Genomic DNA, 17,833 nt, shown 5'->3' on the forward strand with positions numbered 1-17,833 from the left:
TCTTAAGCCAACAAACTTGAAATTTGAACACCGCCTTTCAATAGCTTTGCAGATTTTGTCCCTTTCCCTCCTTGTTTTCTCCACTTACCTACCTCTCATTCTCACCTACTGGCATAGCATCGTGGAACAGACCCAAGGCAACCTCCAAACAGAAGATTCTCTGGTGCCAGTAAACTTTCAGTCGCCTCCATGAAAGGGCTTTGGGCTTTGTCTGCTTTAGACCGTGTCCTATAAACACAGTCTTTCCCCTTTGTTTCACTCCACTAATGTTCCTCTCTAGTAGCTTTAGCACAAAATAAGCAAGAATTACATAATTGATCCAGAATCGGAAGGGACTTTGGAGATTATCTAATCCAACTCCCCCATTTTACAGATGAAGAAACTAAAGACCTCACAGAAATGACCTGCTCAAGGTCACATTAATAAGTAAGCCTCAAAGGTCATATCTGAACCCAAATCCTCTGACACCAGTGGCAATGGACTTTTTTTTTCCGCTGTGCAAAAGCTAACTTGATATGTAGTGAGACGAAATTTTAGAAGTACAAACTATTTACAACCAAATGAAGTGTAGGTATTCAGTCTCATTATTCAGTTCAGATTGATTTGGGGTCATATATGCCTGGGTTTGGAGCAGCTAGGTGGTGCAGTACATAGAGCTCCAGGCCTGGAGTCAGGAGGACCTGCATTCAAATCCAACCTCAGATACTTACTAGCTTCGTGATCCTGGGCAAGTCACTTAACCCCATTTACCTCAGTTTCTTCATCTATAAAATGAGCCAGAGAAGGAAATGGTAAACCATTCTATTATCTTTGCCAAGAAAACCCCCAAATTGGGGTCATGAAGAATTGGACACCAACGGAAACAACCAAATAACAATAAGGATGACAACAACCACAGTGCCTCTGTTTTAATAACATCAACTTGAATTCTCTCTTAGGTCAGCTGACTCACTCCTGTGCCACCTGGGGGTTATTGGCCTCCAGGTGCACCCCTTAGTTTAAGGCTATAATTGACTTCTCCACCGCCACCTAAAACCTGCCTAGGTTTTGTGCTCCCTAGCAATCATTCAACAAGTCTAATGGAAAGATAACTAAGGATAGAATCTAAAGAGTTTAAGTCTCAGCTCCAATACTTAACTATCTGTGTAACTGGGCAAGTCACCTACATATCTAAGAAATGGGATAAGAATACTGGCACTCAGATGACCTCTGTGATTCCACGAGGAATATTGGTATTGTGGAAGATTAACTAGGAGTCAGATACTTATTAGCTATGCAACCTTGGGAGGATCGATCCGTGTCTCTGTGCCTCAATTTCAACATCTGTGAAATGGTGATAATATACTTGTACTAAAAGGCTCCCTGGGTTGTTGTGAAAGAAACTCATTGTAAACTCTAAAGTGTGTTTTCCTCATTTGTTCCTCACACTGCAAACAACCTCATGCTGTTTTTCCTTCTTGCTCAAAAAAAAAAAGTATACATAAATAAATTCTTAAGTGCTGGTTTAAGAAAAAAAAGAATGTTAGTATTATCTACCTCATATGAAGAAAGGGCTCTGTAAACTTTAAAATGATATATAAGTGTGAGCAAGTATCAGAATTTCTTTTTAAATTCTCTGCTTCTCCCCATTCCCAGTTCTACCTTTGTTTCTATTCTTATCCATAAAATAAAGGGATTGGGCTAAATGGCATCTGAGTTCCCTTCCAGCTCTAGAGCTGTGATCCTAAGACCCTATCCAATCATCAGAGGGTAGATATGGAAGCAGTTTCTTGGGTAAATCAATCAGTCACATCTTCCTTAGTATCCCAGAGAAGCCATCATTCTCAAGGGTTAACTACTCCAATTCCCTATGTTCCTCCTCCAACACCCCTGCCCCCCACACACACACAGCCTTTTCTCTCCCACAAGTTACCAACAGAAGCCTTTCAAATTCAATTAATTCATGCTATGTTTCACCCCTTCCACATTTCTCTTAAATGGTTCCTATTGCTTTTCATATCTCTCTCTCTCTTTCTGGTTTTTTCCTTCCTCTTCTCTTTTCACCTGTGTCCCAACCAATTCACACATAGACTAACAGATCAACAATCTATCCTTACTCAGTACAAATGATAACATATCTAAAATATTTTCATTTTATAACTATGACCAAGGGAAAAAATCATAGGCTTTTGAGATATTACAAAATAATTCACAATATAGATTTGGGAATGGATTTTTGCCACACGTGCTAAGAAATTCGTGAGGAATATCTAAGCTTGCTAAGCTAACTTTCTGTTGCTGCAGCACTTTTCTTTTTTTCCTTATTCAATCTTCTCTTTTTAAAATTATGAATTTAACAAATGTCAACAAACATGAATGTGCCACTTCCTATGGTCCACTTCCCCAACTTGCCCTCAAACTCTAAGGGTGGGTCTGTAGAGAGGAGAGGCTATCTAAGGTTCTAAAGGTAACACTCTGTCTACCCTGCTAACATTGTAACTCATAAGCCCCCACTGGTGTACTTCCTATTAACAAGCCATTAGATTCAATAGATAAAAGCCTGGCAGCACAATGGAGAGAGTACTGGTCCTTGAGTCATGAGGACCTGAGTTCAAATTCAGCTTCAGACACTTAATAGCTGTGTGATACTAAGTAAGTCACTTAACCTTGTTTGCTTCCATTTCCTTATCTGTAAAATGAGTTGGAGAAGGAAATGACAAACTCCAGTACCTTTGCCAAGAAAACCCTAAATAGGGTCCCAAAGAGCTGGACGTGACTGAAACAACAGAACATCTAAGGAAAGCACAACTAATATAAAAGCATCAACATAAGTATTATTGGGCAGCTAGATGGGTGCAGTGAATAGAGTATTCTGCCTGAAATCAGGAAGACTTTTTTTTTTCAGTTCAAATCCAGACTCAGACACTTACTAGCAATGTAACCCAGAGCAAGTCAATTAACCCTGTTTGTCCCAGTTCCTCATTTGTAAAATGAACTGGAGAAGGAAATGGCAAACCCCTCCAGCATCTTTCCCAAGAAAACCCCAAATGGAGTCACAAAGAGTTGGATGTGACTGAAAAAATGACTAAACAACAACTAAAGATTCAATTAGCTCTTAGCAAAGGCATTTATGTTTATGGTATAGGAATGGTATGTGGTATAAAGGCTAAATGTTTGTGGTATAGGAAGAAGTTAGTTATAAAAACCTTTCTCCTATATACTTGGTGTGTACTCTCCCACAAATACACACAACATACTAAGGGCGAGTCGTCTCAAGTTTATAGTACAATTGTCATAAGGCATGCAAGTAGGATGTGGCAAAGCAATTCACAACTCCTGGTACTTCAGACCTTGGAAGTCTTTTCTCTCTTCATAGAGTACTCACAAACCCACCTTTGTGATTAGCTTCTTTGTTGGTTGGGTTGCTCGGCTGAGTTTTTAGGGCTTGTTCCTTTCCATAATCTGACTCTTCTCTGCTATCGGCAGTCAAACTCCTTGAAGCTCTTTCCTCTCTGAAAATAACTGACTCCCTGTATCTGTGTCTGTATAGAGTATTTTTCTTTATTCTCTGATGGATGTAGTGACTCCTACTGTTGCAAAAGCTCCTTTTCAATGATAGAAATTCAGTCCTTACCCACCCCCACACTCCCCAACAAGGGCATCTGCTCCACAGGCAGTTACTGGCTTGCAATCTTCCCTACTGCTGAAATTTGTCCAGGGCTTAAAGTCTCCAAGGACATGGCTAATTTGTTTGCTCAGCCCATCTCATTCTCTTCTTGACTCAATCAGGGAGGTATTATTTGAACCTCATAAAGGGATCACAGTATAATACACCTTTTTAGCACATTAAAACCTCATCATGTGTTTTAACATTCTGTAACTACACCAACTGAGTGGTGGTGGGAAGGAGGTGCCTAGGAACCCCACTCCCTTACACAAACATTTCCGTATACAAGGAATAACAGAAAAAGAATTGTATATGAATCCATAAATATTCAGCTTGTTTTCTTTGAACATATATAAAATTTAATATGAAAGTACCAACACTCCCCTGCTTGTCCGTCCCCTTCCGAACTTCCTTCTGATCTTTTCTGTACATTTTTTTTGTTTCATTTACATCATAGCAACACTATTCAAAGGAAAGAGGGAGCATTAAAATATCTAAATTCCAATAAATTTTTATTCTTTTCTGTGCCCCTTGGAGTGTATCACTGTTCTTAGGAAAAGGAGATGAGAGTCTAAAAGACTAATGAAGATGGATGAGGATGAATGACTACAGATACTACAGGAGTACCCACAGCCTGATATTCTATAATTCTCATGACCCCACCCCCACCTCACATGTACTCATATATACATTTGGGAATGAGAACGTGGGAGGAGAGGAAAAAATTCAAGCAGACATGATATATTATGTTTGTATCATTCCATTTTTTCTTTTGATTTTCTTGTCTTCACAAGTGTCCCAAGATAAAAATTGAGGTGAATTGTGTCTCTTTTTGTAAAACTGAAGAAACTAAGTTGCCAAATAGCCTACCCACTAGGACAGAAGTGAGTGACTAAACCAAGATTAGAATTCAAGAGATCCCAAGTGTAAAATTTGCTATCTCACAGTATCTTTATGTGCTGTCCCTGACTTAACAAAATGATCAATAAAATAAAGAGCATTAAAGTAAAATTTTAGCCCCATAAACTTTAAAGTTGATCTAAAAGCTTGTTTCAATATAAGATAAACCCAAGAGGAAGACTATGGTAACATCCATACTAACAAAATAAATCTTTTAATGTGAATATACCCAAAATGAGATAAGGAAGCACTTAAAACATACTATCCTGTGGCTTTAGTAGAAAATTAGAGTTTCGGTAAATATAAGTCCCTGAAAGTAAGTAGTCCAAAGTCTTGATGTATGGCATGAAGTCCACGACCAGATACTCTCAGAAGCTTTTTTTCATAACCCTTTAAAGTTGATAGGGTTATCACAACAATAGAGAATGAAATTGTACTGTTTTAGCACACATTATCTAGAGCTGAGAAAAACTCTATGCTGTTGAGCTGGAATTAACTGAGATGGAATTGACAGTCTCAGTACTGTAACTTAGGAATCTACCACAACCAGCCAGATTTGCTTTAGATTTTAATCAGGAAAGGCCTTTTAAAAGGGTAAACGGAAAAAAACTTAAACAGAGAAGAAAGAAAAGGTATCATACTCTCAACCACAAAACTGCCCCAAACTGAAAGACACATAGTCCCAGGCTTGCAGCCTTTTTATTTGATCATCCTTCATATGAAAGCCAATCTGTGGCAATGAGGGGAGGCTACAAGAATTAAATCTTGAGAAATTATGAAATATATTAAAGCAGATTCCTTGGTAAATCCCCTCTGGCCTTAAAAGACAGAATGGTTCTCTGATGCTAACAACTACATCAGATTTACCTTTCTAGGGGCTAAATTAGATTGTTCCAAACCACATAGCTTGGAATATTGTGTTTTACAATAGGTTCAGGAGAGAAGGAATGGAAGGAAGGAGGGAGGAAGAGAGGGAAGGAAGAAAAGAAGAAGAGATGGGGAACTAGAGAAGGAGAGAGGAAGGAAGAAAGGAAGGAAGGAAGGAAGAGAAGGAGGGAAGGAGGAAAGGAGGGAGGGAGGGAAGAAGAAAAGACATATGAAAAGTGCTAACTTAGTAAATTATAAAAAGAATAATAGATTAGTCCAGGGAGGGACCTTAGAGAATATTTAGTTCAATAATCTCATTTCACAAATGTATAAATGGAGGCCCAGAGAGGTGAAGTTATTTGCCCAAGGAGTGTGTGTGAGTCAGTTTTAGAAATAAGGTATCCTGACTTACAAGTTGGATTTTTATATTTAGAAAACAAATGAGAGGGAAAGAGAGCCTAGAACTGTAATATCTTTGATATACAGGATTCCTGGTGAGAAAACTCCCTCTAAGAAAGCAGAAAGGCAACTGTTCTGCAATAGATAGTCTTAGAGAGTTGCCTAAGTCAATGTGACATCAGCTGCCTTGCCCCAGATCATATGGGCAGTATGTGTCAGCCACTGACTGGAAGAAGGAAAATGGCATTGCTTATGGCCTTTAAAAAGCAAGCTTGAGACCAACTGCAAGGTGAGCTCTGTCAGTGAGGAGGGAATCATCCTGGGCATTTGAGTGCCAGCTACAGGAGAAGCCTTTTCCCTTGTGCCTCTTTCAGAGTACAGGGGAATCAGAGAGAGAGGGGATTTCTCTCCCCTTCCCCTTCCCCATCAGCAATAGCATTTTACAGAATAGCAACTTGCTCATTAAGAGCTAGGCAGGAGGTACAAGAGAAAATATGTAAAGCAATTCCCTTTGAATAAATGAATTGCTTCCTCTAACACTGTTTGACCTGGGAACCCACTATCAGTTTGCCTGAGTATAAGGTGCCACCTTCTGTTATCTTTAATTGTCAGTGGTTCCCACTTCATTAATTCATTTATTTATTTAACAAGCATTTATTGGACACCCTTTATGTGACCTCACTCAAGGTGAGAACCTGAAAAGACCTTAGCTTAAAAGGACCAGGGTCTCCCACTGCATCCTGGGCCATCTCCAGTCATCCTGATCAATATCTGACCACAGGATCCAGATGGCTCTGGGGGAGAAAGTGATGCTGGTGACCTTGCACAGCCCTCCCTCACTTAAATCAAAGTCAACTGCAAGTCATGTCATCATCTCCCTGATGTTATGGTCCTCTTTGAGAACAAAGGACAAACACAACAACCTGTGAGGTATTAAAGGAAAGAGAAAAATAAATGAAAAATACCCCCTACACTTAAGAAGTTTACAGTCTAGCAACAGAGGTAAAAAATACATACAAGTAAATATAATATTGAATAGAACATGTGATAAGACATAAGAATGGTACAAACAAAGTGATGTTGGGTTTTAAAGAAGGAAGAGATCACTTCATAGTGAAGGAATGGGGCAGGGGGGAGGGGAATCTTAAGAGTTCATGAAAGAAGCTTTGAAAAATAGACAAAGGGACAGCTAGGTGGCTCAGTGAGTAGAGTAATAGCCCTGGAGTCAGAAGGACCTAAATTCAAATGTGGCCTCAGACACTTGACACATGTACTAGCTGTGTGACCTTGGGCAAGTCACTTAACCCCAACTGCCCTGCCCCCCCCAAAAGAAAGAAAAATAGACAAAGATGTGTAGAGAATAGTGTGAGCAAAGTTTCAGAACTTATTTCTTTGGTAAATGTGAATAATCCAATTTGGATGAAGCAAAATGGTAGATGAAGGGAAGTAATAAAAAATAAAGTTAGAAACATCAGTTACAGACATATTGTGGATGGCCTTGAATGCCATTACAAGGAGTTAGTTTTCTCCCCATTGACAAATTTAAGTCTCTGTTCTCAGCTTTTGTCATTCTGACTTCTATGGCTCTAAATACTTTTAGTTTAGTGTAAGCTCAGAGCCCATTTAATATTGCTAATTGTTGACTATTGACATTAAAATCATCCTTCTGTCCCTCCCAGATGGAAAATGAACACGTATTCATGATTCTCATTAGCCTTGTCTTTTGGATGATATTAGGGTTGTACACTTTTCCAACGGTCAATTATGTATTTACTTAGTTAACCTAAATACTAGTTGGTTTAATTTGTTTACTATTTATACTATTTGCTTCCTATTTGCTTGTTTATTGATTATTTTCTTATCATCTATTTACAATAACTTTCATTAGCTAGTCCTCCCCCTTCTTCCCCTAGCCCCCAGTTATATTTATCTCCACTACATCACATTTCTCTACCCTCTAAACTCCTGACACAGGTCAAGATTTCCTTCTGCCTCTTCCATTCATTTTCCTCCCTTGCTTTTACGTAGGAGTCCTTATTCTGTTGCTTTGCTTTGTTTTTAAGGAATAATTCCTTCTACCTGGTAACCTGCAAAGGTGAGAAAGGTTCTTTTGCCCCTTTGCCTTCTCTGGGAGAAAAATCGGCCTACACTTTGTACATAGATAACAATTACTTGGCAGTTGTAGAAAGACAAACAATGGAGCTCTCTATGTGAGGTCACAGCAAACCTTGTTCTGTGAGCTTGTGACCTTGATCAAAGGTCTCCTTGATCTACATCCTTTATGGTTGCAAAATCCTCTGGCCTTTGTCCCTCTTACTACTTGCTCATGTTCTCAACTCCCTTGAACAACTTGCCTCACCTACTCTGTACCTTTTCACCTTGTTGGCATCTTCTCATCTCTTTGGCACCCTGGCAGCCACACTGATCTTTCTTTTTCTTGTCTTACTAACTTCCTTCTTCTTCAGCTGAAATCCTTCTCTTTTCCCCTTCTTCTTCTCCTTTTCCTTCTACTGCTCCTAGGTTCCACCACCACCATCACCACCACCACTACCCCTTGCAAAGTACATCACCCAGAAACAGCAAGATTGTGACTGAGAGTCATATGTCATTTTGCACTGTTGTAGTTTACTGATTGCTAACAGAAAAGAAGGATGAGTGCTTTTAATTTTGATAATGTGATAATGATAACATTGTTGATTGTAGTTGGCCTTTTCAGTGGTGTCTTTATCCACATTGCCATAGACTATGTATGTTTTTCTTTGTCGATTCTGCTTTCTTTACTCTACATGACTTTATTAAAGCTTTTCCAAGTTTTAAGTAATACATTTCAATGAGTTCTTTGGATCCATCATTCTGTATGGTGCAGTCATATTTATTTCATTACTTTAATATTCTATGGTTTGTTCAGTCATTCCCCCAATCACTGGATATATGTTTGGGTTCTAGGGTTTTGCTATTACCAGTAGTGCTGCTATGAATATTTTCATACCTTGTCTTCTTTTCTTGCTGTCATGAATCACTTTGGGTTGTAAACCTAGCAGTGCAAACCTTGATACACTGATAAGCCCTAGACAGTTTGGGCACAGCATAGGACAGTGAAAGAAAAGGGAGGGACTGATGATCACTTTGAGGAGCTGTCTTCCTGATCCTATGAAGCAGTTAATTCAATGGTTTGATTGTGTAATGGAAGCCCAACATAATATTTTCTTACTAACTGTGAAATAACAAAAACAGAGAGAAAATAAATTGAAGAGGGGAGGCTAGATTTTCTAATTTTTATTTTTAACTCAAGCACCCAATTATACCTTTCGAGGGCCTAAGGCAAAGCTATTTCTTCTCAATCTTCTTCAATCTTCCTCCTCCCCACCCCCAATCCAATCCAATACAGCTGCTCTTAGCCCAGATCTCTACATCTGTAAGTAAAAAATAATTAACACTAAACGGATTACAGTTTAAGAAAAGCAAGAACCAAACTGAATCATTTGATGCACTGCATTTTTTTATCCATAAGGCAAAGAAAATAGAGATAAAAAAATTTATTTCAAAGCAAAATTATGATAAGATTGTTGCATTAATTGATGCATCCAGTTAGACAACTTCATTAGTCCCTCCTTATGGCCTCCATATTTTTCTGGGCAACATTCTAACATAGCTATGTGTTTTATTGCAGCATGCAAAAGGAAAGAGCAAGAACATGGGAAGGACAGAGGGAATACACCCAAAAAGCCTAGGTTGGTCTTCACAGATGTCCAGCGTCGAACTCTACATGCAATATTCAAAGAAAATAAGCGTCCATCCAAAGAATTGCAAATCACCATTTCCCAGCAGCTCGGGTTGGAGCTGAGCACCGTCAGCAACTTTTTCATGAATGCAAGGAGGAGGAGTCTGGATAAGTGGCAAGACGAGGGCAGCACCAATTCAAGCAATTCATCTTCTTCATCAAGCACTTGTACCAAAGCATGAAGAAATAACCACAAACTAAAACCTCGGTGGAAAAGCTTTAAATAAAAATTTAAGAAAAAAAAAAGACCAGGACTTCAAGATAGCAGGTTTATACTTAGAATTATTTGAAAAAAAAAGTTATTTATAGTCCAAAGAAACCAAAGACTGAACTCACCTGCATCCTGACTTTGTTCTGAGACACACACTTCAGCAGGGTGATGACTTGGCAAAGGAAATTATAAGCAAGAGAACTGCTGGGTCTTACACCGTCCATCCATGATCATTCTCACTGTGCTTGGCTGTTTAGTGGTTTGAAGCATAGTGATTTTTAGCCATTGAATGGACATCTTTTCAGATCTGACTCCTTCATCTCTTCTACCACACCATGAAGGTGTATGGTGTCTCAGTACTGTGCGCGCACACACCCACCCACACATACCCACCACCAATGGTTAGGGACTTAGGCAGGGCTGGTCTTCAGGAAGGGTTGTGCCATGGAGTACAGCCAACATGGTGTGGAGTTGTCTGAGTTCATTTGAACAGAAGTGGGATTTCGCTCTTCAATTGTTTGAACCTGCCAGGTCTATAACCTAAATGCAGATTCAAACCCAGCAAAGAAAATTTGAATGACTCCTAAACCAGTGCATTCTCTTTGTTTGTTAAGGAATGTTCAGATATTTTTTAAAAAAATGAAACAAGATTCCATCCATTAAAAAAAATCACCTAGGTACCAAAGAACACATTTAATATTATAGTGCAGGTATTTTATTGCAATGATTTTAATATTCCAAAGCTATTTTTACACAAAATACTATGTAAAGTTATACGTATGAACTGACCTAACTGTATAATACAGTACACATATAACCATGACTGTTATTTAGGATTCTTGAAGCATTTGAAACATTAGTTTTCTGAACTGGCAAGAAAGAATGTAGCTTCAGGGAAGCAACTAATATCCCATCACAAAGGTTGATGCCATGAGTGTGTCCTTCCATTCAGTTGACACAAGCTCATTCAAGTTCCATAACCACCACTTGACTGGAACCCTAGACACAGCCCAACAATCCATTAATAGTTGAGAAAAATCTAATTTTGTTTCTTCTAAATTGTTGACCTACTAGTCATTCAGAACCTACCTCTAACACCATGAAATTGTAAAAGTGGCATCAGTAAAATCCTTTTTTTGGTAGATACCAACATAATCAAATTAGATTTTGCAAATCCTGGGGATTTGACCTATTATTTTGAATCATCAGATACCAAAAGGCTTTTAAAACCAAGCAACAAAAAATAACCTATCCAACATTTCTAGCCACTTAAATAAGCAAATCAAGGTGATTTCATAGCCAGCTCAATCCTTGGTGAGATTTGGGTGTCAAGAGACAATGGATGATTCAACCCTGAATTGGGAGGATTGTTGGTAGTACATAGAAAAAGGCCAAAAAGAAGAGCAGACTTTCCATTTTGCAGTTCTTATAGTCTTTTCATCACTAAGCACAACCTCCATGGTGTACTACATTCTTTCTTGCTACTATATCAAGCTGGATATTGCATGCCATAGATTCCACTTTATTTTAAAGGGGCCAGATAAAAAGAGCACTCAACTTGACCTTCTAAACACAAGACAACATTTTTCCATTTTGCTCACAGAGCCGGGGCAATATACGAGCATGAGTTTTTTTTCGATTGCTAGGAATAATAGAAGAGACAACAAAATCAGATAATGATGATGCACTGGCGGTAGACTAGTGAAGCATTTCCTCTCCTTTAAAGAACTATGGAGATTCAGGTAGAAAATTCCCTCAGTTCAAACCACAACTGCAGGTTTACCATTTGCATCATTAGGTTATAAATTGGCTATCCCTAATTACCTTACCTGTTTGAAAATATAAAGCTAAGCATTGTTCCAATAACAAGTAGCTCATTCAAATCTCATAAAAATGCTAAAGATAAAAATTAAACCATTACAACATACTACCTAGCTCCTTAGGGCCAAATTTGAGCAATTTCTCTAATTATCTGACAGAAATCTAAAAAAGGTAAAACTCAACCACAATATGTTAATTCCATCCCTCTTCCTGAGATCAGTGTTAAATGGGGAAAAGAAACTAACACTCCTGTATGAAATCTCCAGTGCTGTTGCCTCGAGCAATTTTTATTTTAGGATTTTCCATTTTATCCTGAATTCCAGCTTTCTTTAAAAAAAAAAAGGCACAATTACAGTCCAATTATTTAAACAAACTTCTAAAATTACATACCTTCAAGTTTCCTAGAAATTCAGTATTGTCAATTCAGCATGACTCAAAGGAAAAAATCAATTAATGTTGCTTTCTCCGGAAGGAAAAGAAAACCTGCAATATAACTTATTTATCTTGTTGAGAGGGGGAAGCCTTACTCATTCCAAACATGAGAATATAAAATTCAGGGAACTTCAAGCTATGTCTGCACACACATAGATAATTTTACTTAATTCCAGTAATTTTTTTAAGCCCACCCAAAAAAACTGGTTGAATTCAAGCAGCCAGGTTTTATTTTTTTATTGTCATTGCTGTTGCTATTACATGAGTCACAAATGACCATTTTGAATATTTATATATTTTTTTTTTACTTTTCAACCAGTTTTTTTGGATATAGACACAGCCTCCAGATATGTCACCACTTTTTTTTAAGTACTTCCCCTCATAATATCTTTTGAAAAATAATCAATTAACCTATTTGCTGAAACCAAAGAGAATTTTCATACCAGCATTGAATTTGCACCCAATATGCAATTTCAGGACCTAGAGATATATTTTCACATAAACAGATGCACAAACTACAGCCTGAAAAATAATTTTTTACTTACCTGTTATGCATACTTAAGACCTTTAATTTTGAGAAGTCATAATGGACAAGCCCCACCTCTTCACAAGCAATATGCTAATCACCTCATAGTCACAGGCTTCATCTTCCTTACCTTCTAAATATCACATTGAAAAGGGAATGTCACCTTTTCTGCTTAGTGAAGCATTATTTTATGTCTCAGGATATTAACCTAAAATGTTAATCAAAGCGAACAACATGACATTAGTTCACTCAAGTTCTGATCATTTCTTACCCTAAGTAAAATTCAACTAAAAAACAAATCTTAATATTTTTTTCTGTTGGTTCCAACACAGTACTCCAAATAATCTTTAACATTTCTTTCTTTTTTTTTTTTTGGTGGAATTAAAGTTAGTCTGATTTCATCCATCAACCATCCAGGTCCTATCACCACAGGAAATACTTCCTGAAAGGGGCTAAGCAGGAGGGTGGGAGAAATGATGGTATGGGGAAGGAAGCGTGTACCAAAGAATAGGAGGCAAAGAGTTCAGGTGAAATAATTCTGGATGTCAGGGATTCAATCTCAGAATGCAGCTGGAATAGACCCTAAAGACCAAAGAAAGGGTGTGGTGGAATCCAGAAATTCTAACTGACCCATGTCATTCATTGCACCCAACCAAGAACACCGTGATTCCTTTGCCAGAAAAAAAAAAGCACTGTGTTACTTTGGGACTCTACCCACTTCCGATGCTATCCCAGGTGAATGACTTGTCTTCACAGGTTAAATGCAAACCGTACTATACCAAAGAGTTCTACGACACTTCTCACATGAATTGTAAAGGCATTTTTCCCTGGAAAGGTCCTCCCTTTGTACATAAAGGATGAAAACTATGCATTTAGCAAACAAAGAGAAAGCACTTCTCCCTTTTCTATCAAGCCAAGTTTAGGGTGCATTCAAAGGCCAGAGGCTGCTTTGAGATTTGTTGGGCCTTCTGGGTTATTATTGTGGTGTGGTTAGCTTTATAGTACATCTGGTAACTATTTCCTAAATATGAAGGACAAAGAAGCAAAAGGTAAGAAATAGCTACTTCCACAAATGTAAAAAATAAATGTGTAAAAATCTACTATTTATAGTGTGAACCAAAGACGCTACCTCACTCGATTTCCATTGGTGATTTTAATCACGTTGATGATACCAAAGAATACCAAAGATTTTTTCATGCACGGCCTTGGTCTGCAAAGGGGACTCAGCCCCTTTTCCTTCCCCCACCTCTTTTCCCCTTTCTCAATCTTCACTCAGTGTATAAACTTGTCTTCATTATTGATAATAATAATGGTTAATAATAATAATAATGACATTAGGAAATACTACTCTTACTACTGCTAATACTACTTAATAAATCTTTAGGCAAACATGTTGCAAACTTTGTAAACTCATAGGACGAGTGCCTTGCTTGAACCAAAGTGTTAAACCGCTGTTGACCTCTCTCACCTTATACTCTTTGAATACCTCAGCCTCTTAGAAAGGCCACTAATGGAAAAAAAAAAAAAGGAATAATTATTCACCGTGGTGCTTTTTCCGTGCAACCATGCAATGAAACTTTCTTTGATACCAAAGGAAAACTTTTTTTTTCCACTTTCTTGCTGATGAACCAAAGCTCCTTCTCCTCTCTCCCCCTCCCATCACAGTTTGAGTCCCTCCACCAGGCAGGCCGTGCATCACTTTTACCAATTCCTCCAAATACCTCATAGTAATGAAGCTTTAGGGTTATGTTGTATAGAGAGTCTATGTGATAAGGCAAAACTTACTAGTTTGATAATTGTTAAGATTACTTACAAAATCTTTATAATTCTTATTTATTTTGTAGTATGTATCACTGAGGATTTGTTCCCTTCAGTTTGGGGTTGGTTGGGTTTTGTTTTGTTTTGCTTTTTGGTTGGCAGAACTGCCCTAGGATGCTCAAGGAAGACTTTTAATTTCTGGAAATGTTCCCCAGGTGGGTTAAAGATTATGTAAAAATGCAAGAAAGGAACAAAAAAAATGACTTTCATTTCAATAGTTACTTAAGAAATTTTGTGTTTGGTAGTTGATTTTTTCACAGGGTAAAAAAAATTATCTTTTTTGTGACACTGGGTTCTTCCTGTTTTTTCCTCTATAATGTGCTGTGATTTTTTAATTTAATTACATTTTGTATAAGCTTATTTAATCACTGCTTTAATTTATGACTATGTAGTTTTTAAAAAATGTATATAGTAGATTTGAAATGGCCAAAGCTTTATGTTACAATCTTTTTTGTTCTTTATGCTAAGATAAGCTGAAGGAGAGAGCTTCTCTTAACTGCAGGGTGTATCTTTAGCTTTCTCTTAGCAGGCACTTCAGTGTGTGTTGTAAACACTGCCAGGTTTCCCCCCTTCCCCCTTCAAAAACTTGTACATGCCAAAATGAGTGTTTCAAGATCGTCCTTTTCGTCACTTAGAAAGAAGAAAAGCATTATTCGTGTGTTTTTTCTTTATTTATTTGTCTTTTTTAAGAAAAGATTACTTTGCAGGTAAGACCTGCAGTTCCAAAGAATTTAAAACTTGTTTGATGTTTAAAAGCACCGGCATTTGTGAGATACTTTGCTGACTTTTTAAAAAATTTACCATTCGCACGGGTATGGGAAAGGAAAGAGTTGTAAAAACTCTAGAAACAAGCTAACTTGAATTTGGAAATATTTCTGAGTTTAACCAAGCTTCTGAAGGGCTTCAAAGGCTGGAGGGAACATTTCCACTGCTAGATCTATACGTATAATGTCCTGGCTCAGGGCCTCCAAAGAGAAAGTCACTGCTAAGGACAGATGACTGAGCCAATGCTATTTCTGAGGCAACACTTGTGAGAAAACAGGAGACTCTCAGAGCACGATTTCTCAGTCCCAACTACAAATTTTATTTTTAAAAAAGGAAAAAAAATTTTCCATACCTGTTCCTGTCTAGCCTATCACCCTTAATCTTCCAAACATCCTCTCCCCTCCCCTCCACCCCACACAACCCCCACCACCACCACCCCACCTCCCCATCTGCCAAATTGGAATAGTTTCAGAGGCCCTGGATAGAAGGAATAATGGCTTCCCAAAAATAAGTTTGTCCTTCCCCGTACTTCGTCCTCCTGCCATTTTATTTTTCTAAACTAGAAGCGACAAACTGCAACCGGGCCCCATTGATGTTTTTCAGATGCTTGCCACTGTTTTGGGCCACACCAGCCCAATAAATACAGATATACACACACAGTATGTTCACATGTGCATACAGTGTAGGTATATATACATATGTATGTATGTATATTACACACATACACACACATACACATGAAGAATTCTACAAACCTGACAAGTGGCATCGTCAGGGGAGATGATGCCCACTATTTTGCTTGAGCGATAATTTCTGTTTGAAATGAATGTCATCAATCCATATGATTTATTACCAATGTAAATATTTTCTTTCCAGGCGCAATAGTTAAGTTCAAGGTGTACCTTATTTTCATTTTCAGGGACATAATATGGGGGGTTTAGGGTGGGAAAGGAAAGGGAGGGCTTAAACTTTGGGTCAAATGTTACATTTTCTTAGGTATATTTTATACTTGTCAAGTATTTAAAATAGGGCAATAAAGCTGCTCTGAAATGCAGGATCATTCAATGGTCTATCATTGGTAAGCATTGACTAATTATCTGCTTTTAAATACATACTGTAACGCTGTGCAGTGACTTATGTATAACAGAAAGAAAATCCAGGAAAAAGGAAAAGCAGTAGTTATTACCTAGTCTTTTACCATCAGCAATGAAACACTGAACAGAACTGTATCCCTTAAGAGTTGTTTTCTGTTTCTCCTTTAGCCTTTTGAATTTTTGTGGTATGTTCTGCATTTATTGCATCATCATTGTGGGATCATTTTAGTTTTGCATTCGAAACAAAACAACAGTATTAAAAAAATAAACTTTCAAAAATTGTCTTTTACTTGCTTCAATAGTTGTGTTCCTATATCTAATGGTGTTGTCCAATATGATACCAGCCCGCTAGTCTGTGTTCCTTGGGAATCTTTCCCTTCTCCTTTCTTGAACTTTTCCATTCTCAACACACCTTTGACCTTAGCTATTGTTTGATTGTGTCTCAGTTTCCATGTTCAAGTTAGCTTGATGGTTTAATTATATAAGGAGGGTGCCTAAGACAATCATCAGGTAAAAAAATAAAAATAAAAAAAAAGATCAGTAGAGGTAGAAAATCTTCCAAGAGCAAGAAGGAGTTCTTCCTTAGCAATGAAAAAAAAATGAAAATAAAAATAAAAATAAAAACCATGAGGGGCTTAGAAGATTTTTGATAAAAGACAAATGTTGCTGTCTTTTTTGTTTGTCGATTAGAAAGCAGTAGTTTATACGTTGCATCTGCATTTCAGACTAAGTGATTATTGTACCCAATTACAGTTGATTGCTAATATTTTGTCAATCTCTCTCTCTCTCTCTCTCTTTCTCTCTCTCTCTCTATCTCTCTCTCTCTCTCTCTCTCTCTCGTTCTCTACTCTCTCAGTCCAATGCTTCTTCTGTATTTTTGTGTGTAGAGACAAAAAGTATAATGCATTAGGCATTATTCTGGTTTGTTTATGGGTATCTCCTGTACTGCATTAAGGTTTCTTTCCTTTTTTTAAGCTTCGCTACTGTTCTCACTTTATGCCGTGCAATATCATCTGCTGTGTTTGCTAAGCAAAAAAGAAAAAAAAAAGAAAAAAGAAAAAAAAAGCAAGTGATGATGCCATCATGCTTTTCAGTGTTAAAATGTTTCAGCGTTTATGTAGTCACCAAAATGTAGTCAATAAAATGTTGGATTTTCCAGCACTTTAAATTTAGACCTTTCTTGCCTCCTTTTGTTTTCCCATCCACACAATCAATCACAACAGATTAGCTAGCCCTGAGCTTTGTTTTGGAGGGCGGATGAGGATGGGAGGGTGGCAAAGAAGCAGGGATTGACTGAGTTGGTACCAATATTCATGTGGAAGTCAATGAAGAAAGAGACCCTCTCCCCTAAAGGTTTCTGGATAAAACAAGAAGATACTTTTAAAATGGAAGAGCATAATTCTCTTTCTAGAGGCTGACAACTTCCGTCAATCTGATTGGCTATATGAAAAGAATGATTTCTGTTATTATTATTATTATTATTATTATTATTAACTTAAAGGAGAGGCCCAAGGTGATTGAGACAGAAGTGTGGTAGGGAGGGTGTTGGGAGGCAGATGCTAAGAATTATCTT

At 37.7% G+C, this 17,833-nt stretch overlaps 1 protein-coding gene across 1 annotated transcript in view; it reads left to right on the top strand.

Moving 5' to 3' along the window:
• Positions 1–16,549, top strand: part of ONECUT1 (one cut homeobox 1) — a 53,080-nt gene extending 36,531 nt beyond the window's left edge. Inside the window, exon 2 of the mRNA XM_036769483.1 lies at positions 9,483–16,549. Within this exon, the coding sequence (XP_036625378.1) occupies positions 9,483–9,775 (293 nt within the window). The 3' untranslated portion in view covers positions 9,776–16,549. The remainder of the gene's footprint in view (positions 1–9,482) is intronic.
• The last annotated feature ends 1,284 nt before the right edge of the window (positions 16,550–17,833 follow it).

The sequence above is a fragment of the Trichosurus vulpecula genome, chromosome 8 (genome assembly GCF_011100635.1).
Source record: "Trichosurus vulpecula isolate mTriVul1 chromosome 8, mTriVul1.pri, whole genome shotgun sequence".
Taxonomy (NCBI): domain Eukaryota; kingdom Metazoa; phylum Chordata; class Mammalia; order Diprotodontia; family Phalangeridae; genus Trichosurus; species Trichosurus vulpecula.